General features: G+C 40.7%; 2 protein-coding genes and 1 long non-coding RNA gene across 3 annotated transcripts; 2 read left to right on the top strand and 1 right to left on the bottom strand.

Moving 5' to 3' along the window:
- Nucleotides 1–3,219: 3,219 nt before the first annotated feature.
- LOC134864952 (uncharacterized) lies at nt 3,220–4,246 on the top strand. Its single transcript, XR_010165881.1, has 2 exons — nt 3,220–3,455; nt 3,673–4,246. It is a non-coding gene; the product is annotated as an uncharacterized LOC134864952 (long non-coding RNA).
- Nucleotides 4,247–12,052: 7,806 nt separating this feature from the next.
- Nucleotides 12,053–15,144, top strand: LOC134864178 (E3 SUMO-protein ligase ZBED1-like). The gene is made up of 7 exons (XM_063882976.1): nt 12,053–12,597; nt 12,718–13,265; nt 13,391–13,535; nt 13,650–13,881; nt 13,975–14,112; nt 14,231–14,302; nt 14,404–15,144. The coding sequence occupies exons 1-7, from the start codon at nt 12,368–12,370 to the stop codon at nt 14,785–14,787; spliced, it is 1,749 nt and encodes a 582-aa protein (XP_063739046.1). The 5' UTR covers nt 12,053–12,367; the 3' UTR covers nt 14,788–15,144.
- A 6,182-nt stretch (nt 15,145–21,326) lies between these two features.
- On the bottom strand, nt 21,327–24,147 carry LOC134864998 (D-dopachrome decarboxylase-A-like). The gene is made up of 3 exons (XM_063884377.1): nt 23,871–24,147; nt 22,787–22,962; nt 21,327–21,626 (listed from the first exon to the last, which is right to left on the bottom strand). Exons 1-3 carry the CDS (start codon nt 23,976–23,978, stop codon nt 21,554–21,556), a joined length of 357 nt encoding a protein of 118 aa, XP_063740447.1. The 5' UTR covers nt 23,979–24,147; the 3' UTR covers nt 21,327–21,553.
- Between the last annotated feature and the right edge of the window lie 2,817 nt (nt 24,148–26,964).

Genomic DNA, 26,964 nt, shown 5'->3' on the forward strand with positions numbered 1-26,964 from the left:
CATTGTTAGATTGGTCCATTTCAGAATAATATCTCTGATATGTTTTATAATGATTGATCATTAAAGTGTTCTCAGAGCTGGTAAAGGTGCAGCTAGTTTTAATGGCTTTGTCACTTTTGCTGTAACGCTGTACCTTTCCCCGCTGTGGGGTTAGAAAGGAATTCTGATTCTATCTATAATAATACAGATAATCCCTACTGAGTCAAATGTGCACGTCATTAGTAAATTCATAGTCAAGAAATAAGCAATAAGCGAGTTTTTAAAATACTTATATTCCATATTGAAGTATGAGAACATGTTGTTTTGACTTATTACCTTCTGATGATTGTATAAAGCGTGAAAATGATGACAAAAAAGCAAGTCACTCTTCAAGATGAATTGAACATGAATCACTACAACAATCAAAGTTCACCATGTTCGCAGAACTGTCACCCCCTCAGGCATTTAATCAGAAAAAATGCATCAAAACGGGCAACTACCAAATCCTTTACACACAGTAAAAGAAGCATTGTAGGTCATGCAGAAGGTAAACAAATGCAATTCAGATTTTATCAGACTGTAAATCATGCAAAGGTCATATGGGACTCAAAGACCAAACCAAAAGGTATTGTGGGAGGACATTTAAACATCCGAAGCATTATATCAAAACAAGATCAAGTTCAACACCTACTAACAGACTCTAATTTGGATTGTCTATGTCTAACTGAGTCATGGCTAAATTGTAATATCCCAACACACACGATTGATGTACCTGGTTATGTCTGCTTTAGGAAAGACAGAGTGTCGGGCAGGGGGGGTGGAGCACTGATTTACATTAGAGATCATTTCAAAAGTGTTGAAATTAATTTGGATACGCCTTTAGAATGGGTGGCCATTAATGTAATGTTATCAACAAAAATGAAATTTAATATTGTGACTCTATACAATCCTCCTTCACGGTGCTTCATTTTACCAGGAATTGGATGAAATAAATTGTAGCTGTGAAACTCATTTTCTAGGAGATTATAATATAAATTGGTTGGACAAAGGCAGCAAGCAAAAACTAAAAACAATGTATTTGAAATATAATTTCCAGCAAATATTTAAAGAACCGACAACACTTACTGAAATCAGTGAAACTCTCATTGATTTGATTTTCACAAATAGAGCTGAAAGAGTGACAAAGACGTATCATTTAATTACAGGCCTGTCCGACCACAACATGGTTTTAATTGTTACTACAAGAACACTCGTTAACTACAAGAACACATACAGACATACTTATTTTTAAAGGGTTAAGAAATACAGTAATTAGGGAGTTGCGTAACGCAGAAACCTCTTACTTTATGAAATTAATTACCGAAAAGGGAAAAGCTCGGTTAACTGGAAACATCTCAATATTCTGACTAATCGAATTCCTAACCCCAAAATATCTATTGTGGAACTGAACATAAACGTAATAGTTAGTAACAATAATGTGGAAATTGCAAATAAATTTAATTCATTTTTCATTAAGTCAGTAGAGGAACTGGCAGCAAACTTTCGATCAGTTAAGGTAAAAGACACACAGAGAGAACTCTCATTGTCTTTTCATATTAAAGAGGTAAATCAAAATGAAATTGGTGAAGTTATAATGCAGTTAAGGCATTCTAAGGCCAGGGATCATTTCGGGATGGATACCTTATTTATTAAAAAATACGGTTCTTCTCTTCAAGTGCCAGTGACACACCTGGTTAACTTGTCTATCAGAGCTAATGAATTCCCGAAGCCCTGGATAAAGGCAATTATAACTCCCATTCACAAGTCTGGAGCACCTGACCTGGTCTCCAATTATAGGCCAATTTCCATCTTACCCGCACTATCAAAGGTTCTTGAGAAAACAGTTGCTAAACAACTTGTTGATTACATTGAAAGCAATAATTTACTGCACCCCAAACAATTTGGGTTCAGAGCAGGGTACTCAACAGAGTGGGCAAACTGTTATCTCACAGAATCTATAAAACAGTCATTAGATGAAAGAAATGTAGTGGTGGCAGTGTTCCTGGACTTGAAAAAAGCCTTTGACACTGTCAACCACGAAATTCTTCTAAATAAACTCAAAGCATTTAATTTCTCAGATGAGACAATTACTTGGTTTCGATGTTATCTTGAACACAGAGAGCAATGGGTCAGATCTAACACTACCCTGTCAACGGGCCAGACTTGCCGTATGGGAATTCCACAAGGTTCAATTTTGGGTCCCTTACTTTTTAGTTTATATATTAATGACTTACCTGATACCTGCAAAACCGACACAATTGTATATGTATCTGCAAAAACTCCACAGATGGCCGCAGAATTACTGTTAGAAGAAATGTCTGGTGCGTCACAGTGGCTTCAAAATAATCATTTAACCTTGAATTATAACAAAACTGTGTCGATGTGCTTCTCAATTAGGAGGAAAGCCAATGAAAATTCTGCAATAAAGATGAATGAGATAGAGATAGACCAAGTAGACGAGTTCAACTTTGTAGGTTTCATTTTAGACTCTCAATTGAAGTTTGATCGACATGTAAAGAGTCTGAGTAAAACTATCAAAACCAATTTAAACTGCTTTCATCTGATAAGACAATATATACCCCTTAAGACAGCACAACAGTTCATGCATGCAATGATATTCTCCCATTTATCATATTGTACAACCGTTTGGGGTCAAGCTAATCAAACAACACTGGCACCAATTAGGGCATTATATAAACCGGCACTGAAAGTAATGGATAATAAACCTGCTAGATGGCACCGTTGCCAAATTATCAAGAAACATAATATTTTAAGTTTTGACAGTTTTCTAGGCCTCTCATTTTAAAAACTGACTTTCAAGTGTGTGAACAACCTTGCTCCAGAAATACTCTGCCAACTAGTAAACAAACAAGACAGTGGAATTAGAACTAGTAGTGTAACAAACAATAATTGTAGAACAGTGAAACGCAGGACAACATTCGGACAGTCATCCTTCTCAGTAATAGGTACCAACCTATGGAATACATTACCACCTGCAATAAAAACATTGACAGAGCTCAAGGCCTCACCTCACAATGTGTTTCTAAACCACAAACACATGTGGAGTAGATGTCAGAGAAAAGAGAGCTGGGGGGTGTCAACCAGGAATCCTCTTGCTACCTCTCTGTACTCTCTGGTCTAGTGTAAGGTGTAAAGTTTAACTAAATATCCAACAGGAGACGTTGGAGCACTGGGTGGAAGGTGACAGGTTACATAACTCAGAATGATCTAGAGGCTGTCTTTAAAAGACAAGTTAGTGGTTAAGCAACATTGTATTATACATGTTTTTCACATGTAAAATATGATCAGAAATAGCATTTCATTATACTGATTAATCATTGTGAATGATTAGTATGTGGAGTATTGTTTTTACGCTCAGTCACAGAAAGTCTGTCGACATAAATGAACACAAAAAACAGGAAATACATATATTAGAGGTAAGTAACCAAGGGTCAATGGTCTGAGCATGACCCAAATTCGTCTCTTGACATTGTCATGATCCTTGTTTTGTGTTTGTTGCGTTGTGTTTTATTTTGAAAATGTTTTCCCCTCTTGTGTCATGTTTAGTTTCACTTCCTGTCTGCGTTTCCCTCCTGTGCCTGATTGTGTCATTGTGTTCGCCTGTTGCCCCTGTGTTTCTCCTCCCCTCTCCAGCTGTGTCTTGTGATTACCAAAGCCCGTCTACGGAAAGCCCCTTCACTCTCTATTCACCCCCATTGTACCGAATTTGGCTGCAGTTCACCTAGGGGGCGATCGCGGGCGAGTGCAGAATACATGGACCCCTATGGAGCTAGGTGGCTAGCTACATCATTCTCCTAGCATATCGTCTACAAAATCCAAAATACTACTGTGGTTTCCGAGAGGTCGACAGGGATTTTTCGTCAAAAGTGGAATAATCTGGGGGTCATAGCCTTTTGTTTTCTTACAGGTTGGGCAGTTGCGACCCAGGTTCTGCTAGCATCTGGCTAATGAAAGCCGATTGGTCAATGAAGAACTCACGACTGGTTACGACCGAAGAATACGCTTTGTGGTACCTGTCCACAGAACATCAACAACGCTCTTAAGGTGCCAACCGCCGTTAAAAGAGAAGAAGAAGAAAGCTCTTAAGGAGGACTCTGAAAGGACATTACAATCGAACTTTTTTATTTGATTATGGTCAACTTTGGATGTACTGATCCTACCACACACATACATTGTATTGTAAAAATAAATTTGAAAGTTAACTGATTACGAGCATGTGTTTGTTTTCTTACCTTGAGCGTATGTTCGATATTGCTATATTGCTACCTTAAGGATAAATCCCGCTTTCTAGAACATTAAACATTCCGTAAAAAAAAGTTGATTAAGATAAAGATGCCGCGTCAGTGTGCTGCAATTAATTGCAAAAATTCTCAAAAAGGACTGTCCTATTTCAGCTTCCCCAAGGATGATGAAAGGTAACATGTTTTCCTTCTATATTCAGTTATATCTGTACTATATGCAGCCTATCTGCGCTCGGCTTCGCAAGAAAGCCGGTATTTAAAAAATTTGGAGGGAAAATCTGCGCAATTGTCAATGCCTGAAGGAAGTTGACAAATGTGACTAGAGACATCACTGATTGTACTTTGCTCAATTACTTCATAAACACAGGTCTGCGAATAATTTGTCAAATGCTAAAGGAGGTGTGCCTTCAGGGTAATCTTAGGATTGATTGCCCATCATCATCCTAACACAGACAAAAAAAAAGCATGCATCAGCCTTGTAACTGGACTGATTTTAATGACTTTTATTTAAAACACAAACACATACACACACCACCCAGAAACATGCCAGCTAAATGAGGCGATCTCAATTACATAATTTACAATGTGCAGGCTAAGGGCCGAGATCAGAATATGGAACAGGGACGGGGGCCTCTCCATGAAAAAGGTGGCAGAGAAAAAAAAATGTCAGCATTTAGGAGCTCAACACATGGTCTTCATGGATGTCATTACTCCATACATAGATAACATAAATACATATATATATATATAGATACATAGATAAATACATACAACTGCAGACTTCAAAGCCTTCGTGAATGAGAGATTACAAGAACAGAACAGAAGAAAGTAATACCCAATTCATTGTACCCAATTGAAACGTGCAAAAACACCTATAGAGCTCCTGCGGTCACGTGACTTTTGGTTGGGAGCCACCATTTTGGCAGTCAACATGACCACCGGTGCCAGTGTTTTCTTACCGAGCGAGTATACTTCTCATTTTAATTCAAGTGAAATTCGGCTTTATAGTACAAAATTAGAGAGATTAAATATAAGCGACCCATATAATTCACCCGGTGTGCTTTTCAAGAGCATAACCTCCTGCTCTGAAGACGATGTACCCGACTTGCGCTACGCAGACATCCACAGCTATCTTGTAAGCTTTCCATCAGTGTACTCAGGAGACTCCCTCAGAGCGTACAAAAGCTTGGAGGCTTACAAATGGTGTCAGTCCGGCTTCGTAAACAACATTCAACTGTGGAGTCTTACATCCAAAAACTTCGGCATCATCACTGCAAGGGTAAGTATTAAATTATTCCAGTTTGATAGGCAGTGTCACGTTAGCATTGTTTGTTTATTAGCTTGGCTAGCTACGGAAGTGTCACGTTAGCATGTTTTTTAGCTTGGATTTTATCTTTAGCTTTTTGCAGATATCTTTGCCTGCTCTACTTTGTGCAGTTTAGCCTTCTGCCTTCTGTTAAAAACCTCCAGTCTCGTTTTATGTCTCCTCTTCTCTGGAGATGGAAGGTAATCGAAAATTGAGGGGATAAAATCCGGACTCAACGGATTATCACTCTTTCTCCCTACAAAATAAGAAGGAATATTTCAACACGGGTTTGTTTACCACTAGCTTGCTACAAGCTAACTTGCTAACTGGCTAGGCTGCGCCAGAGCCACACTTGTTGAGTTAAAAAGGGACATCACAGTGTCCGTTAGCTATAATAACTGGGTGCTACTTCTTAAATTAAACTAATTAAATTTAATTAAACTGACCAGAAACTTTTTGTAGCATTGTACTGTATTCCTTCACCCACCTGATATGAAGTGATCACTGCATAAGCGAAAGCCAACGGCCGGGGGGTCCCATCTTTCAGTCTTTTTCTGAAGGCTCCTGGCTCTTTTAATCGCTCCAATCCACTTCTCCCTCCTCTCCGCGTCTTTAGGAATGCGATAATACGATACACCTTTCTTTTTCCCACGCCTATTTGTGCAACCTGGTGCACAGCAGTTATCCACCATCCTTGACAGTCTGCCAGTGCCTGTCAATTTACTGCCGCGATGACTGCCAAAATGGCTGCCCCTGTCGTATCTCGTCACGTGACCAGCATATATGACATCATCTGCAGGAGCTCTATACAGCTAAAAACTTAAATGAAGGGGATGATGTGAGCGGTCTAAAATAGGAGAGAGCAATTTAACAAGAGAACACAGAGAAGAGAGCACACACACACACACACACACACACACACACACACACACACACACACACACACACACACACACACACACACACACACACACACACACACACACACAAGTAAACAAAACAATACAGCAAACAAAGTTGTGGCTGAACAGAAACGGAATGAAAACCAAGACACCTACAACAGAACACAGGTCCAAAAAGACTACATTTAATCAGATTTCACTTTCAGGAGGAAAAGATGGCTCATTAATATCAGAAGGGCTGACCTCAGACTTAGTCTGTCCCATGCAGAAATGATGCAGGGAGGATATGTGGTGTGTGAGCTACATTTTGAGGAGCGCTTTCTTCGAAAAGTGAGTTGTGCTGGTGTGTAACATTAGTGAAACATTTTTAGTCAACAGTGACATTACTGTCCTTGACGATGTCCTTCATGTTCTGTACTAGTCTAATGGAAGAAAAGCACTCACACAAGAAGCCCCACATTGGTGAACTGTGGAAACCCACCACTGCTTGCCTCTCCTCCTCTGAAAAGGCAGAGAATCAACAGAGGTAAGATGACAATAAACGATGAGTTAACAGAGTTCATAAATTATCATGACAGACTGACTAATATTAACATTTATAAACTTTCAAAAGATGAAAAGAATAAGGTGCAGGAAAGGGAAATTGTAGCTCTTGAAGGAGCTCTTGAAGTACAAGGGACAGAAGAAGGCACTGAAGGAGAAAGAACAGAGGAAAGGGCAAATACACAAAAAGGGACAGATGAAAAGAGAGAGAAAGGACCAGAGGAGGAGCAGTTAAGACAGGTAACCATCTCAGTGAGCAGATTCTGGAAGAAAAACAAGAAAAATGAGGTTGAATTGTTCAATGATGTAGCATTTCACTATTCAGTTATGAAGTTATGCCTTTGTGTCTTTTATAGAGAATTAAAGAACTGGAGGCTGAGGTGGCGCTGCTTAAAAGAAAGGGTGCAGGTCAAAAGGCAAAGGCAAAGCGTAAAAAGTCGAAGGGACGAAAGGCTAAACAGTCAAAGTAAGGCCAACAAAACAATAAGGGCAGAATTCTTCCATTTGCAAAAGTTCAAAAGTGCATAGCTGTGTGCTTTTCAGCCTGCACGCATTTTGCAAAAGTCCTAAGTCTGTTGCAAGAATACACAACTGGCCTTATGACATTTTAGTCACAGACTAACTTGACCTAAAAGGTGTGCAGGTAAGCACATCGGAAAATTCTGCCCTAAGTTAATAAGATGAGGTTTCATTAGTGTAAGTAAAACACAGTCACAGAATAAGGTGTACAATTACAGAGTACCCACTTGAAGTCAAACTTAAAAATGCCCTAACTTTTCCATTCCTTTTCCTGATCTGAATTTCTATTACTTTTTCCTGTATATGTCATATACACAAAATGTATTACCAAAGGTCTACAACAGCATAAAGGTTTTGACTTTTGGAAATAGTATAATGTAGCTGTACACACTTGTTTTTTGGACTTAACATTTTCTCCCCATGTAGCCTTAAAGAGATCCTGCCCAACTGCTCAGAAAAGTGCCGTGATTTCATCCGGGCCCAGCTGTCAGAGGCAGGGAAAAAGGGTAGAGGGAGGAGATTTGGAAGGACTCTGAAGGAAATGGGGCTGCAAATTCTACACAGCAGCCCTAAGAATTACAGATATTTGCGCAGTATTTTTGCACTGCCCTCACCTACAACTCTTCACAGATTCGTTACGGCACGAGTCGGATACTTCTCTGTAAGAAAGATGTTATTTCAATAAACATTTTGCAATAAGTCATGTGAGACATTATCATTGTAGAGACCAAATTTAGAAAAATGTATAAAACAGACAATCCCAATGAAGATTTCAAGAATACAAGGTTTTGTCTGATATGGCGCACTTGCACACTGACTAGATCTAAACCCTGTACTGTAGATAATCTATATATTATATAAATATTGCAAGGATGCATCTAGATTTCTAGGCTACAACAATAATACACCTTATTATAGACCTATATCAAATCAGAACAGTGTGAGAAACTAGTGATGTTCTGTGGGAGATGGATGGATAGATTTTCAGTTCAATTCATCTTCCTCTCCTCTGATCGGTATCCAATTTAGATTTTGGCTTTTTTTAAAGTAAATGAAGAACTTACACATTGATCTCCAACTCTGATTACATCCCCAACAGCCAGGTTACCTCCATGGGATTCTCGCCCAGATGAAACTGAAGGTCTCTTCTATGACATCTGCCGAGAGGCTATGCACACTAATTTTTGACGAAATGGCCATAAAAAGGCAGTTCGATTACAACAGAAAAACGGACACTATTTATGGGGTGTCCGCTAACGGAAATGCCGCCAAGCAGGCAATGGTCCTGATGACCAGGGGAATCCTGGGGAAGTGGAAGCAGGTAAGCTACAACAATTTATATTCTATTCCATTACTTAGAATGGAATCATTCATTATGTGAGAAACATACCTAACAAGCACTTTCCCAATGTCTTCCAGCCAATTGGATACTTCTTTTCCTCCAGCTCCATGCTGTTGGAGGAGATTGCAGACACCATCAGGGGAGCCATTCACCACCTGCAGGCTATAGGCCTGACAGTACGTACAGTACAATGAACACACAACTCAGAACCATCTCTTTTGCATAACATACAGCTTTCACCTTTATCCTTACCATGCATTGATACTTTTCTACATGTTAGGTTCAGGCAATTGTGTGTGACCAAGCCACCACCAATGTCCGGGCCTTACACCTGCTTGGGGCCACTCTAGACCCTCAGGGGGGGGGGGATGACTCCCACTGTGTGGAGGCAGAAGGGCTGAAAATTCCCATCATCTTTGATGTCCCTCATCTCATTAAGTCCATCAGGAATAATTTCCACAAGCATGGCCTGAAGGTAAGAACTTTACTTAAAGCAAGCAACATTTGAAATGTGGCTTAAAATGTGAGTGAGTGGATACATAAATAAAATGTACTTACCTTTTTCAGACGGAGGGAATAAATGTTCTTTGGCGCCACATCGCCAATTTCTATGAGATCGATCGGCAGCACACGATCCGAATGGCTCCCAAGCTCACACACAAGCACATCCATCTCCCAGCTTTTTCAAAGATGAGAGTGAGCTTGGCCACTCAGATATTCAGCCATTCAGTCTCTGCTGGTATGGTTCAGACACATCTTCACTTTCAGACACATTCCACTCACTTTTCCATTTCACTCACAAAACTTACCATAGTAGCATCTTCTCTCCCAGGAATCTCTGCAATGGTCACACTCAACAGACTCCCACCTGAGGCCAAGGGCACCGCGGACTTCATTGACAAAGTCAACAGACTTTTTGACGTCCTAAATTCAAGGTAGAGCGTGAAAAGATAACTGCTGTTTACCACCTTCAGGGGGTGGAGTGGGTGAGCAGGGCTGGCCAGTATAGAGCCTAGACTGTTCAGTGTTCTGGCCCCTGCCACCAGCTGGCCTTCCTGATGAGCTTGTCCACTCTGTTTTTGTGAAAAAGCTTCAAATAGCTCCAGACACATCTCTGTTAGCACAAAATAACCATAAATCACGTTCATACCTTTGTAACCATTTATTCGCCTGTCTCACTGATGCCATGTCTTTATAAACAAGATCTGTTAGGGACTCTAACCCGTGGAGGAGGCCCCTTGGTGCTGGAAATCAGGAGAAGGAGACCTTCCTGGCCAGCTCCATGGGTTGGATAGCAGGATGGCAGTTCAGGTAGATCTTCAAAAAATCTAGTGAAAAAGTAAACAAATAAACAAACATGGCACAGACATCCTTTTAACTATATGAACTATTGAAGTATATGAACTATTAATTCTCCCCAAATATTAAACTGATCCCCAACAATTAAACTGATCCCCCTTTCACTCACCACTAAAGGTCCAAGCGCAAACCTCCTTGCCAGAATGGCTTGATCACCACCATCAGGAGCATTCTGTACATTGCAAAGCAATGTACCACAGCTGCTGGCCTGAAATATTTGTGCACCTCCAAGCTCAACAAGGACTGCATTGAGGTAATCCAGTGGATACCTGAACTTAAACATACAACATAATTAAGACCAGAGAGCAGCATTAAGCAATTAAAATCACTAACAACCTTCTCCTTCTGTTGTGAGTAGAACCTTTTCTCTCTGATCCGTGGCAAAGGAGGGCACAAATACAATCCAAGCGCCATGGAATTCACGGCAGCATTAAGGGGGCTGAGTGTGTCGCATATCATGACATCACTGTCGAACACCTCCAACTGTGAGGAAGATGCCGGATTTCCTCTTCTGGCCAACCTTCAACTCGCCGCTCCACCTTCCAGGACCAATGAGGATATGGAGGTGCAGGTCATTGTAGACAACATTGTTATTATGATAACAATAACTATGGGTCAGGAATAATACAAAGTAAAATACAAATATAATGATACAAACTACACTGATATATAACTAAAATATAAATGCACAGGCTACAATGTGCAATACAACCTAAATATGCCCTTGCATGTCTTGCGTGTGAATTAACATTAGTTCCACTTACCTCCATAGAGTGAAATGTTACCTCAGCCCACCACTCCATCCCCCGGGGACCACAATCCAGCCACCCTCACTCTCCAGCCCAAAACACTGCCTACAGAGGGGACCACTGAGGAAATGGTGGCGCAGGATATTGTGGAGGACCAGGTCATCTGATTATACAACCAACACACAGTCACTGCATTTCACTTGCATAAAATCCTAACTAACTACATTATCAATACACTGATATATTATTAAAATATAAATGCAAATTGACAAGCTACAATATGCAATACATCCTATATATGCTCTTACATGTAAACTAAGATTTTTTCCGCTTACCTCCATAGACCATTGGTGACTGTATCCTCGAAGAGGGGCTATTTTATGTTGCCGGCTGGTTGGTCAGGATGCTGCAGAAGGATCAAGCCATCCAGGTCTGTCATCACTGTGAAGTGCTGCTGCTGGGCTCCACACTGCATGATCACAGTTACGCGTCTCCACAGGAGCACCCATTTCTGGAAGCCAAACGCTTCACTCCCAACGCGAATTTGATGAGGCCTTCAACCAGGTTCTTTAATGCGGTGAGGGATAGGGATGGGAATCGAGAACCGGTTCCTGTTGAGAACCGGTTCCTTGTGTTTCAATTCCATGGAACCGTTTGGCAGCTCGTTAAACGATTCTCTTATAGATTCCAGACCGCACGGTTTATGTAACGTTATTTACGCAGCAAGGTACACACGAATGATTCAGTAAGCTCGGCTTGACGTGGCGTAGTTGCTTGGTTACGCAGGTGACGCTCGTGATTCTTTTTACAAGTCTGAAATGGCACCCCTAAGGTTAAAACGGTCCAAAGTGTGGCTTCATTTCACATTACATAAGGATGGCAACAGGGCGTTTTGCAACCACTGCAAATTGTTGATAACATCGGCGGGAGGGAATACTTCAAATATGCATAAACATCTGCGCACACAACACGGGATAAACTTTAACGAGTGTCGCGTTTTTGATGCCCTTCGGAGTGACAGCAGCCAAGCTTCTACGACCACCGCATTCCTAGTAAATTATGTACCACGCCATTTCTGGAAATAAACCCATTTCCTACCTCTCCTTGGGGTAATTAAGGGAGTTTATGTTTCTGGTTAATCAAGCCGTTCCTTGCTAGCATGTTTAATTAGCTTACTTGATGGCAAGGCATCCGTAGTTCTAGGGAAGAATTCTAGCTGTTGCTATGTAGCTAATGAAACATGCTAGTAAGTTGCGCCGCCGATTCAGGGAGCCAGAGAAAGGTGACGCTCATTTATTTAAATCAAAGGGAGGTGGGAAATTAGTTTATTTCCCGAAATTGTACAGTATTGCTTTTTCATCAAACAAATGCCTTCTTCGTTAGATTTAGAACAAGATGATGACCGGGACGAGACGGGTAGTCTGGCTGACTCAGAGGCTAGCAGCACTTGCTCCCGTTTACCTCTGGCTTCTATTTTCGTCGAGGCAGGCAGAAATAAAATGTCCCAGGCAAAGGTAGAAGAATGTCACCGGGCAGTTACCAAATTTGTTGTTAAGGGTTTGCACCCATTTTCTACAGTAGACGCCCCTGAATTTCGGTAGGTGAATGTGAGGTTGTTGTCAGATTATCAAATGTCAGATTAGAATAGAATAGAATAGAATATTTTCCTCCTCATTAAACAGATGTTTACACTCATTCATTTTCATATGTTTTCTAGGGAGATGACAAAGGTTCTCAATCCAAAATACAAAGCCCCCAGCAGGGAAAGCTTAACCAACCACTTAATCCCTGCTTGGTATGGTGTGGAAAAGGGAAATGTGATCTCTGAACTGAAAACAGTGTCAAAGGCAGCTATCACGGCTGATGGGTGGACAAGCTTTTGTCAGGATCATTATCTCACGGTTACTCTGCACTACGTGAGCAATGGCCAGGTAAAGGAAAAGGTCCTAAAAACCAAAGCCGTGTACCAATCTCAGACAGGCTCAGCTGTAGCAGAGGAGATTGATTACATTTTAGAAGAATATGGTGTACGGGAAAAGGTTGTGGCAGCAACTGTAGACAATGCAGCGAACATGGATGTAGCCATCAAACAGCTGCAAATTGTCAAATTTCCATGCTTCGCTCATACGCTGAACCTGGGAGCGCAAAAGCTGTACAACTGCACTGCCATATCCAATTGGGCAGCACGAGTTCGAGCAGTTGTTGTCTGGATGAAGAGGTCCCACATGGCAAAAGTTGTTCTTAAAGAGAAACAAGACTTGCTCAGTAAGATACTCTCCTTACAGTACATTGCAAGCATTATACTATGAAAATATACATGTATAGGTATGTGTATGTAAATTATTAGATAATAAATATTTACATTGTGTTGTGTATATGTGAACCCTCAGAGCTGCCCAAGCACATGCTCCTCCTGGATGTAAGGACCAGATGGAATTCCCTCTATTTGATGATGGAGAGATTCACCGAGCAGTTCCCTGCTATCCAGGCTGCAGCCATAGATCCACGCATAAGAAGACCCATGGAGAAGGAAAGGTGATATATATTTTAAATGATAATATGACTTAAACTTTTTTTAAAACTTTGACTGGTTTTGTTTTTGTTTATTTGTGCTACATACATCTTTTTCTGTTTTTATTTACATTGTAGGTTGGACAGAATAGGCAACGAGGACTTAAGGAAAGCAGAGGAGTTTGTGCATCTCATGCGGAAGCATTACACCTCCACACTGGCCGTCTCCAGCGACAAAAGTGCAACCTGCGGTGAGATTTTGCCCATCTTGCAGAAGCTGGAGCAACAGTACACTGTGCAGGAAGGTGACTCTGCGTTCACAAGGAGCATCAAGGAGAACATTTGGAAGGATCTCTCCAAACGCTACCAGGTAAGCACAACTACATTTAATCTTACCTTGATGCTTTAGGCCAATTTGTACCACTAGTCTAATGTCATCCTATCCTCCTTTTTGAAATTGAAGGGAACTGACATTCAGAGATTCCTGGAGGAAGCCACCATCTTGGACCCCAGATTTAAATACAAAGTGAAAAGTGATGCAGTCTGCGACAGGATCAGGGAAGCTGCAATAACAGCAAATACAGTGGCAGCAAGAGATGAGGTATTTTAATTTCTGTTTAAATTCTGTTTGTCTTATCATTGCATTTGATTCCATTGTGAGTGAGACCTTCTACGGCTCTGTGTTAAAAGTTATTAATGTGTTTACATCACTTCTCAAGCTCCCAGGGGAAGGAGAGACACAGAGGGAAGGCTGCGAAGATGGGGAGGAGGAAGAAGTAGAGGAACACTATGTAAGTTAACTCATTCATTTGTAATGACCTTTGGATGCTGTTTTGTCATGATTATTGACTTATATATGTATTTTTTTTACTTCATGTTCATTTAATTTCAGGCACTGCCACCACCATCAAAAAAGACAGCCTTGGAAGAACTATTCGAGGAGGAGGACAACGAGCTGCAGTCAATCCGTGAATCACAGCCCCGTCTTTCCCTGGCTCAGAAGGTGGATCAGGAAATCCAGTTCTACAAAAGCCTGCCCTCCATCCCCTGCAGGGATAGCGCCGCACTGTGGTGGTGGAACAAGCAGGATACGCTGCCCTTGCTATCTGGACTGGCTGAAAACTACCTCTGTGTGCAGGCTTCCTCCACCCCATCTGAGAGGGTGTTCTCCACGGCTGGAGACACCATAAGCCCCGAAAGATCCCGTATCCTTCACACACACACACACACACACACACACAGTGCTTGTGATTACATTGTTCTTGTAATTACATGATTCAGTATTTGTTATTTGTTGTTATTTGTTACATTTTCTTGTACAGAAAAGCAGATATGTTCATCTGCAAAAGAACTGTTAATTTTTTTTACACACACACACACACACACACACACACACTACTTGAGTGCGCGCACACACACACACACACACACACACACACTTGTTATTAGAGATTAATAAGTAACTGTCACAATAGAATATTTTTCATTAAAACAAAGATAAATGTTACATCAAACTGTTTATTCTCCTTTTTCCCCCAAATTGGAATCGATAAGAGAATCGATAAGGAATTGAATCGTTTCACAGAATCGATAAGGGAATCGGAATCGTAAAAATCTTATCAATTCCCATCCCTAGTGAGGGATCTGGAGGAGGCATTTGGAAGAAACATCAATACCTTCTGGCCAAAGAGTGGGGTACGACAGAACCTTGAGAAGACACTGGAGGGAACAGAGGCCTTCAAAGAGTTCCACAGAGACCACCCGGAACATGCCCTTTTAATCGAGGAAATCTCGATTAAAAAATGTACAATGTGTAGGCTGGGGGCAGAGATCCGGATAAGAAACAGGGGCCTCTCTGCCATCAACGAGAAAAAGGTGGCAGAAAAAAAAGTATCTACATTTACAAGTTAATTAATACAGTATAAATAAATGAATGCAGGCTTGTTTTTGACTAGTCTGCAACAAACCATATCAACCTTTCTGTGTCTTTTCTCTTGAAGGTTTTTTTGTTTTAACTGCTTTGATAACAGTAGCTCGTCATGTCTATGACTGGTGTAAGTTACACAGAACTATGAGCATGTACATGAATGATATGTGAATGTGACAGAGATAAAATGATAAGGTCACATGGCGCCGGGAGCACGAAGATCTATGCATCTCGTCAAATATCGTTTAGCTTTAGCCTAGCTCCCATTTCTGATCTCACTTACAACTTTGGATGGATGACTAAAACAATATGTTAACATTATATAATCGACAAACTGTTTTCATACACGCTTGTATTAACTCGTCAGCATCATACTTTCACCAGTTAACCACACACTTTTATTGTCAAAGCTTTTTTTTTCTGCTGACCATATCTAACGTTAGCAAAGTTCCCTCTGGTAATAGTACTCACAGTGCTAATATAGCCAACTGAAGCAACCAAATAACGTATTTTTTAAAAAACGACATATTCACATCAGAAAGTCTTCATTAACACTTAATTGTTTGTTAAGATTTGTAAATTATGAGTATCAAATAATGTCACACCTTTTCAAAACATGTAGAGCCGAGTTCAAATCAGTCCCAAGGAGCCAAATCAGCTGCGATCGTATGCAGCTGTTGCTGCGAGGGAAAGGAAAGGGAAGGAGAGACACAAGGTGCCGTAAAGCAATTTATCACGCATGACGTCATCCGATTTACAAAAACCTAATTTTAGTCAAAATCAAGCGAATATAAAATACTAGCTATGTGTCGTTTGTGAGGATTATCCATTCCATGTTTAAAAAACTATAGCAGTGATTTAAAAAAAAATTATATCCAAAGAAATGTAGGAATCTATGGGTGGGGCTCCATAGGACCACATTCATTCTGCACTGGCCCACCAGCGCCCCCCAGGTGCAGTACCATACCGGAACGGTTTTGAGAGTGAACGTTCTCGTCAATATTAAAAGTTCTCTGTGATTACCCATGTGTATTTAATCTTAGTTCCCTTTTGTCTCTTGTCCGGTCGTCGCATAGACTGTATATTGATGGACAGAGGTTCGTCCGTTAAAAGTGAAGCAAGCGCTAGTCCAGAGCCCCCTGGTGGCTGGCTGCAGTACAATGCGTAGCTCCGCCCATTCCCATGTATTTTCAATGGGCAAGTAACCAACTTTCTATGTCACTTTTCTCACCTAAAACAAATTTTGCATCCACAACTTTTTATTCGAAAAAATAGCTTTCAAGGTGCTTCACATCACACCATTTTTCTTTTTCCCGAGAAATTATTTTCTTTAATGTTATTTTAATAAATATAAAAGGGGCGTGGTTACACTTTGATTGACAGTGCAGCCGCTTGCAACCTCCTTCAACATTTCATTTCATTCAGAGTAGCTGTAGGCTCGGCTGTAGTGGTGTTCTTTTGTCAGGCAACTCATATTTGTTTTATTTGCTGTTATTACTTTACATTTATATATTGACAGTCATGTCGTGTTGTGCTGTTGATTGTACTAACAGGCCATCTCAGGGGAGCTCTGTGCAGTTTTTTCGGTAAGTGAATATTAACTTAATATTAGCTAGCGAACTCATTAAAATGACGGTAGCGATAGCTTAGCCGCTAACGTTAGAAAGTTAACTTAATTTGACAGTAATCTATAGATTTTCGGACATCCTTGAAAGGATTATGGTCATATACCAACGAAAAACAGATAGATTTGTATGTTGAAGACGATGTTGTATAGTTTCAGCCAGTTTAGCCCCAGAGAGTCGGACTCGGCCTGTGTGTGTGGTGGGGAACGGATGGAGAAGGGGGCGTGTTTCACTCGATAAGGGGCGTGTTTCACTCGATGAGTGGGCGGGTCTGATCGCGACCTCCTCTTCACTGCGCATGCTTCAGATTCTACTGCGCAAGCGTACTTCGAACTGGCTCCAAATTTTCAAAGATGGCGTCGCCTCGGTTGCTTCAATTCTATAGAACACAGCTGAATGGAGCCACTCTGTCCATCTATATATACAGTCTATGGGTCGTCGTCCTTCATGTGTCAAGCTAAGTATTTTTCATGTCCTGTATTCTCTTAGCTTAGTATTTTTGTTAACAGCTTTTTAATAAAGCTTGCTTTTAGTTCAAACCCCCATACCTGCCTCCCCTTGTTTCTCTGCATTTGGGTCCTGTCACCAGACCCTGACAGATGTGAGATTTCATATTCTCATAGTCATTCGAAATTTTGATATAGAAAAAAAACAACTCCCAAGATCATGTCATAAATTCAACAGAATAAAAACATATATTCAGGGATTCAAAGATACAGAATGTTTGTTTCATTGTGTTTCAAACAAAATAGAATTCCTTTGAACTTTATCTGAGGTATAAGCTGAATGCCGCTATTCAAACTACCCTGCTGTGGGTAACAGAGATATAAACTACAATTTGTATAGTTGTTATAGGTAATGCATTACTGGAGAACTTGCTTCAATCCAATCAACAGAGTAAAAAAAAAGGTTAAATCCTAAATTGAATTGACTGGATTATAGGTGTAAGCAGTGGCGGCTGGTGAACATTTTTTTGGGGGGGGCGCAGTTGGGCGGCACGGTTTAAATAGCACTTTTTTAGAGGTTTAGCTTAAGACATTGGTTAGGTGGCTGCGGCCACATTCGTGCTTCTTACATTTTTGTGTGAAGTGCTTTAGATCCTTCATCCCGGTTGTAGTCCAAAGTGTTTCAGTCCCAGGACTTTGAAATAACAGACAAGGGAAACAAAAAAAGGCATTGCTCACTGTACAACCAGCTAACCAATTCCGCTTAGCATACAAGTTTGAGGAGAAAGTCCGAGTGTAGGTTCTCCCGCGATCAGTGGTCGTCTGTTGAATGTTTAAATCCGGACGCTCGGGTCCCAAGTCTTTCAATTTCTTCTTTTCGACATCTGATAGTCGATGAAACGGTGTTTTAAGTAGAGCTTGCACGGAGTTCTCAGCCATCGATGTCGCCATATTCACTCAATCTAAGTTTCAGCTAGCTACGGTGCTGCTCTTTACGCTTGTGGTTAGGGAATGATAACGATGCTGATTCGCCGAAATAGTCCAGTCGCGTATCTAAGAATGTCACATTGAACTAAGAAACAATGCCATTGGCTGTGGGCGCAAAGATTTGCGCCCACAGATCTAAGTTTCATCCCCCAATGAAAAGCTATCCTTGCTAAAATGACTGAGAAAAGTATAAGCTCTCCTATAGACTCCCATGTTATCGGCGCCCACGGACGGTAGCCGACCTGCCTATTCTCAGAAAAGGCGAATGGCAATATACAGTGGGGCAAAAAAGTATTTAGTCAGCCACCAATTGTGCAAGTTCTCCCATTTAAAAAGATGAGAGGCCTGTAATTTTTATCATAGGTACACTTCAACTATGAGAGACAGAATGAGAAAAAAAAATCCAGGAAATCACATTGTAGGATTTTTAAAGAATTAATTGGTAAATTCCTCGGTAAAATAAGTATTTGGTCACCTACAAACAAGCAAGATTTCTGGCTCTCACAGGCCTGTAACTTCTTCTTTAAGAGGCTCCTCTGTCCTCCACTCGTTACCTGTATTAATGGCACCTTTTTGAACTCGTTATCAGTATAAAAGACACCTGTCCACAACCTCAAACAGTCATACTCCAAACTCCACTATGGCCAAGACCAAAGAGCTGTCAAAGGAGACCAGAGACAAAATTGTAGACCTGCATCAGGCTGGGAAAACTGAATCTGCAATAGGTAAGCAGCTTGGTGTGAAGAAATCAACTGTGGGAGCAATTATTAGAAAATGGAAGACGTACAAGACCACTGCTAATCTCCCTCGATCTGGGGCTCCACGCAAGATCTCACCCCGTGGGGTCAAAATGATCACAAGAACGGTGAGCAAAAATCCCAGAACCACTCGGGGGGACCTAGTGAATGACCTGCGGAGAGCTGGGACCAAAGTAACAGAGGCTACCATCAGTAACACACTATGCCGCCAGGGACTTCAATCCTGCAGTTCCTGACGTGTCCCCCTGCTTAAGCCAGTACATGTCCAGGCCCGTCTGCAGTTTTCTAGAGGGCATTTGGATGATCCAGAAGAGGATTGGGAGAATGTCATATGGTCAGATGAAACCAAAATAGAACTTTTTGGTAAAAACTCAACTCGTCGTGTTTGGAGGAGAAAGAATGCAGAGTTGCATCCAAAGAACACCATACCTACTGTGAAGCATGGGGGTGGAAACATCATGCTTTGGGGCTGTTTTTCTGCAAAGGGACCAGGACGACTGATCCGTGTAAAGGAAAGAATGAATGGGGCCATGTATCGTGAGATTTTGAGTGAAAACCTCCTTCCATCAGCAAGGGCACTGAAGATGAAGCGTGGCTGGGTCTTTCAGCATGACAATGATCCCAAACACACCGCCAGAGCAACGAAGGAGTGGCTTCGTAAGAAGCATTTCAAGGTCCTGGAGTGGCCTAGCCAGTCTCCAGATCTCAACCCCATAGAAAATCTTTGGAGGGAGTTGAAAGTCCGTGTTGCCCAGCGACAGCCCCAAAACATCACTGCTTTAGAGGAGATCTGCATGGAGGAATGGGCCAAAATACCAGCAACAGTGTGTGAAAACCTTGTGAAGACTTACAGAAAACGTTTGACCTCTGTCATTGCCAACAAAGGGTATAAAACAAAGTATTGAGATGAACTTTTGTTATTGACCAAATACTTATTTTCCACAATAATTTGAAATAAATTCTTTAAAAATCAGACAATGTGATTTTCTGGATTTTTTTTTCCTCATTTTTCTACAGGCCTCTCTCATCTTTTTAAATGGGAGAACTTGCACAATTGGTGGCTGACTAAATACTTTTTTGCCCCACTGTATTATGTCCGGACACATTTTAGCGGTTCTTGACAGTGGTCTCCCATACACATTTAACCCATAAACACGGTACATTTATTATTTCAATTATGTTGTATATATAACGTTTTTTAACTCAAAAAGTCAGGGTGGGCGCCCAAGCGCCCACTATTGACGCACCGCCACTGGGTGTAAGGCATTTCTATTCATCAAATGTGGATAAAGAAATCAAACCGTCACATCTTACTTCTTAAGAAGGTTCAGTCATACAGAGCGCAAACTGTCTGCAGAGTGAAAGAAGAAGAGTATGGATTGCATATTCAAACACAGAGAGCAGAAAGGGGGAGTTAATAATGAAAGGATCATTCTGGAAATTTAGGGAGGCAGTATCAGGATGGTCTTAAAAAGGACTTTTCATAAGCTTAGCAAAGAGATGAAAGCCAGTAAATAGGCTACAGATAAACATTACCAAGTAATACTCACATAATGATATTATTAAAGTAAGTAGGGGAGCAAAATAATTTTCTGTTACACAGGTTAAGGAAGATCTTGGCAAACTTCAAACTGACACTTACGCTGCGTACACACGGTTCTGTAGCGTTGACGCTTGCAGGTGGGCGTGTCTGGCACTTGTGGTTAGCCCGACCAACAACCAATCACATTAATCTCCCGCCCCGGGCACACATACACGTGGTTTGATTGGCTAGCACTTGTGCAGGTCTATTTGCATACGCGGGATTTGATTGGCTGGCACTTCCGTCGACGGTTGAAAACTTGAACTTTTCTCCACTTTCACCGCAACGGAACCACAATGCAGTTCGGCAACGCTTGACGTCACCCCATTCAAAGTGAATGGGAAGGTGAGTCAACGGAACCGTATGGGCTGGCCGTTAGTTTATAGCAATTTACTTAGTGCTATTGTCTAGGTTAGACTAAAATGGGAACTCCCAGTACAATACTCACAATCTCGTTTCTTCAGTAATAAGTGACAAGTGATTTCAGGGATAGTAACAAAAGCAGCAAGTCTTTTAATTATTAAAATAGAAGCAATCAGCATCACGTTTTAATGCATGGACCATGGACAGTGTGCCTGGGTATTACATGAATACAGTACCTGACCTTCATATGACTATCTTTACTTGTTACTTTACGTGTTTGTTTTATACTGATTTACTCTGTCTTTCCTTCTTTCAGGATCACTTTGTGTAATGTCTCCATCCCAGCAACGTCTTTTACAAGAAGCTCATGACGGTCCCCTTCTTGCCCACCTGGTGAGGCTGCAGCGTGTGGAATTTAAGGGCAATCCTGTGAATTAGAAATAAGCTCAATGATTATGCAGTACATTCAAATATAAAAATAATAACGCTGTTGCTCTCCCCCTTTGAAAAAAATCAGTTAAATGATTATCCGTGAGAATCTGATAGCAGAGTTGATTTTGAACTGATACCCTCTTTCCTACCAAACCGGTTCCAGTCCTAGTGCTGTTTTGGTTCGGAACTAGTTTGCACTTTAGGAACCAGGTGTGTTTCCCTCGCCCGGTGCTTTACTGGGCAGGCTGAATGGACACTGTTTGGCATCATAAACCCGTTACTAAAGTTTCTATAGTATTAGATGGGTGATTTTAGCATAGCAACCAAAGCTTATCTGACTATAATGACTAGATGTTGCAAAAATATTCCAACCATGAACCGGTTTTTGGGGCCTAGAACTGGCCAGGAAACGGGAAGAACTGGTTTGAAATCAGGCACTAGCGCCAAGCTGGCCCTGGAACCGGTTTGGTAGGAAAGCGGTATTTAGAGTAGTTCTACTTACAAAAATAGTACAGTCAAATTATTAATAATAACAGCAGTAAAGACCAGGACAATAGACACTTGCTCTTCCAGGTGAATTTGAGTCCACCTGAATCGTGAAACACTTGACATGCAGAGCAGAGCGACTGGAAAGACTATCGGCAATGCTGCCCTCTGAGGGAAGGGAGATTCCAAACTAGAAGAAGCTAGTGTAATAATTGGCTGCTCTGCTGGAGTTTAAACTGCCCAACAAAGAGTGATGCAGGAATGAGTCCTAAAATCTAAAATTGATCCAACATGTTAGCACTTCCGATAACTCCCTCGTCTCAAAGTCGGCGTCTTTTTGATCGTGTCTTAGGTTAGTTGCCTGAAATAAGATCTGTGGTTAACACAAGCTGAAAAGATGTTAATGTTTTGTTCAAAACTAAAAGTATTTCATACGTAAATGTTTACATTTCAAGTCAGTCATCAGACAGGAGATAATAGAATATGTTTGTCAGTTAAAAAACACACTATTTGTAATAAAAAAGGGAACATCTCTACAGCAAAGCCGCAGAACGCACGGTAAAGCTTATTGATGGACTTTAATGACGGTCTTGTACACTTCTCTCTGCTACTGGCCAAATCAACAAGGCCGGGACCCCCACTGACCCTGGTGGGATCCGTAATGCTCACCTGTCTTCAGTCAGACTGAGCTCTCTGGTCAGGAACTCGAAGATCTTGGCACTGTGCTCCTTGTTCTTGTCAGCGGTGTCGGTCCCACTGAAAGCAGACATTGACAGAATCACACACGGAGAGCAGGAGCAGGCTATCATCATCGGGAACCCAGGCTGCACCACCAGGTGCATCCTCTGAAGGGGAGCAGAGTAAATATGGATCAGCAACACAGAGGGAAGTGAGTGCAAATACACTTAACTTCATTTAAAGGCCACATCCACACAGAGCCTGCTTAAGTGTCCTTGAGCAAGGCATTGAACAGTACATTTATTCGAACAGAATGATTATGTTAGGGAGTTTCTCTGCCATGTCATTTTTATAGACATGCAACCATGATATTCTCAAAATAGAAAATAATAAATAATATAATTCTTCACGATGTAGCTACGACAAATATCTTATTTCAGTTGTATACAACTATAGCTAAAGTTACTAACATTCAAGATACCTGCGTCATTTCATGTTGTCACATTTGCTGCATGTGAGGTTGTGTGTTATATTTTACATGAAGTGAGTTTATACATATATGTGCATTAAATTACCGCTGAAGGGAATAGTCGCTTAGCCAGTCACTGCACTTTCCTACATACTAGCAGAGGTGAGAAGTAGATTTACTCCACTAATGTACTCAAGTACAATTATGAGATACTTGTACTTTATATATAGTATTTTCATTTGATGTTACTTTATACTTATACTCCTCTACAATTCAGAGGTACATGTATTTAATACCTTTAGTTACTTTACAGATTTGGATTAATGATGGTAAATATGATCAACCCTTAAATCAGACTTTAGTTCACCTGGAGTAAATTCAGCAGCTACCCTGCAGTATACAAAGCCATTAAAACTAGCTGCACCTTTACCGGCTTTGATAACCACCATGCATGTAAAACTAGTAGGAACCTTAATCCTGATGAAAGCATGAGGCACTTGTGCGCATACATAATGACATGCATGACACACGGCAGGACTAATGCAGCCCAGCTGAGCCTCACACAGAGCGGTGCTCCTGCAGCTGCTGTCCGGGAAATGTACTCACCTCCTCCGGCTCCCCCAGAGCAGCAGCGGTGCAGGAGCACAGCTTCTTCAGGAACTCCTCCGAGAAGGAGCTGGCCGGTAGGTTACTCTGAATGTCGACTAAAGGCATGCTGAAGTTTGGTGAAGTCAAGTCTGCCCCGAAACTGTATGGAGTAGTGGTGGGCGGATCGATCTAAAATATCGATGTATCGATACCGGCGTTTGTATCGGTATCGATCGATACTTGCACGATGAGATCGATACTTAAGGTTCAGTTTCTCTTCTTTAGATTCAGTACACTTCTCCCTTTATATGATAGTGGTTGTTGTGCATGTGCAAACACCGCACCTCTCGTCACTCTGCCCCTCCCCTGCTAAACTGTGAGTGTCTTTATTTGCACTATTGCCTTTATTTTTTACAAACACTTGTATGTTATAAAAAGGATATTTTTATGCGTTTTTATTGTTGACATTGTTAAGTTGTTATAGTTGTAATTCCCACTTTAGTTTGTATGGTGGCGTGTCAGGATAACAAAGATGTGGAAATGAATGTCAAATAATGAGTTGTTTTGATCATACAAAGTAAAATACTTTATTGTTTAGTTCCACCTGAGATGCACTTTGATCTGTCATGAAGCATTAAATTGTTGAAATTGCGCTTATTTTTGTTAAGGAATGTTGGGTTGTTCATGCTGTTTCATAAAAATATTTCATTCAATGTGAACAATTAAAGAATGTACTGCACTGAAACAAAGGAACAATCTGGAGTTGTGGTTATTTAGAGGTTATTATGCTATGATTGTACTCTTCCGGCCCCCTTGAGATCAAACTTGTGGCCCCTGGACTAAAGAGTTTGATGTACACTCATGGTCCAAAAGCATTCACATGATCTGCTCAGTCATTGCACCTGCTTTGTCTTCTCCTGGAAAAAAAGGAAGTAAAGTAAAGTACACTGTAAAAAAAAATCTGTTGATTTTACGGTTAATAACTGGCAGCTCAGTTGCCAGAGCCTCACCGTAATAACTACGGGAAAATACCACCTGTTTATTTTACGGTAAATAACCTGCAGCTCGGTTGCCAAAACCTCACCGTAATAAATACGGAAAAATACCAACAGTTTATTTTACGGTAAATAACCGGCAGCTCGGTTGCCAAAACCTCACCGTAATAAATACGGAAAAATACCATCTGTTCATTTTACAGTAAATAACCGGCAGCTCGGTTGCCAAAACCTCACCGTAATAAATACGTAAAAATACCATCTGTTTATTTTACAGTAAATAACCGGCAACTTGGTTGCCAGAACCTCACCGTAATAGATACAGAAAAATACCATTGACCTATTTACGGTAAATAACCGGCAGCTCAGTTGGCAGAATCTAACCATAATAAATACGGAAAAAATGTCATCCTTTTTTAACGCCGAAATACCGGCAGCTGGTTCCAGAACCTTACTGCACCTTACTGTTTTTTATTTTAAGGTGAAATACCAGCAGCTGGCTTACATAACCTGTCTGTAATAAATACAGTAAACAAACTGCACTTTCAACAGTAACAATGAAGATTTACACTGAAAAAAATTCACCAAACATACCATTGCCATAATTATAGGAAAAAAAACATTTTATTCCTTGTACATGAGCTTCAAATACAAAAAACGAAGACGGCCTATTCTACAATTAAGTCATGCATACAACTCTACTACAAGTTCAATGTGAAGAAGGGTTTGTCAAACACAAGTGTTTACTGTGAAGTCAATATACCAATAATATGTCACATATTTTAAACACATTTTGCCATAACAAACTCCAAGTTAATAGGTACAAGAACAGTGGCATGTTTGAAAATCAAATTGATATCAGTGTGTTGTCATCACTGTTTGAAATTATCTAAATGTACAACTAATAACAAATCACTTCCATCAGTCAGTTTAAGGTCAACAATATTGACCTGCGATATATAGAGCAGCTTTGCGCCAGTTAAAATGTCTCCTTCTGTTGGGCCTATATCCAAATTATTGGTTGTAATTAGAAAATATGATAAAATAATCGTATTTCAACATGGGAGTCAAAACGTCCATCAGATACTGGCAATCAAAATCATATAATGTACTCACTGGGTAGCATGCAAGGTATCTATGACGAGAGCATAGTAACTGCAAAAAATGTGAACAGTATGTTTGCATGAAAATGAGTTCCCAAAACAGAGTTGCTTTCCATAGCTTGCGAAGCAAAAAAGTGGGCCGTGCAGCGTGGTGAACATCACGAATCCAACACAAGGAGGCAATCTGATCATTATAAGGAGAGAGCACAGAGAACACAGGTGTCAAGTAATGAGATTTAGAGTTTCTAATTCATATAATGAAAGTAAGACAGCAGAGGCAGACTAATATAAAAAAGTAGTTGGGAAGAGATGTCTTTCAAAAAAAAGGAATGAGCTAGAGAGGATAAAGTTTGATGAAGTTGTGCAAGAAATGAAGGGATACTTACCACAGTTTGCAGAAGACAGGAAAGGTTGAGAACACAGTGCAGTGGTCATCAGGAAGTCAGGCTTACGGGAATGCTAGAGAAGAACCACTTCAATCCTCTCTGGTGCCTTTGTTGGGATCCAGAACATCTGCATAAGGAGAAAGAAGAGGGAACACTTTTTGCATACATCTGGAGTTTCAAATAATGAGAGGGGAGAAAGATAGCAGTGGCAGACCTAGGATGATGAAGTAAGATGTAAAAGCTATACAAACAGATAGAAACAAAAATGAAGGGATACTTACCAGTTTTCAGAAGACAGGAAAGGTTGAGAACACAGTGTAGTGGTCATCAGGAAGTCAGGCTTAAAGAACTACTTAAACCCTCTCTGGTACCTTCATTGTTTCAATACTTGTTCTAACACTGCATGTTATACTCACCAAATGGCCATGCCTTCTACACTTCAAAAACAACAACAATCAATTACATTTGAAGCAAATACTTTAATGTTTTAAAAGTTTTGCCAGAGATAAAACATTTCAGTCAATTTATTGCTGCCAATCCTTTGCTCACTCCTGTGAGTTGCTAATTAAGGGTTGGGGCTTGTAATGTACGCATAGTTCAATATCTTTTTTTTTTTTTTTTTGCTCAA

Source organism: Eleginops maclovinus, chromosome 5 (genome assembly GCF_036324505.1).
Source record: "Eleginops maclovinus isolate JMC-PN-2008 ecotype Puerto Natales chromosome 5, JC_Emac_rtc_rv5, whole genome shotgun sequence".
NCBI lineage: Eukaryota > Metazoa > Chordata > Actinopteri > Perciformes > Eleginopidae > Eleginops > Eleginops maclovinus.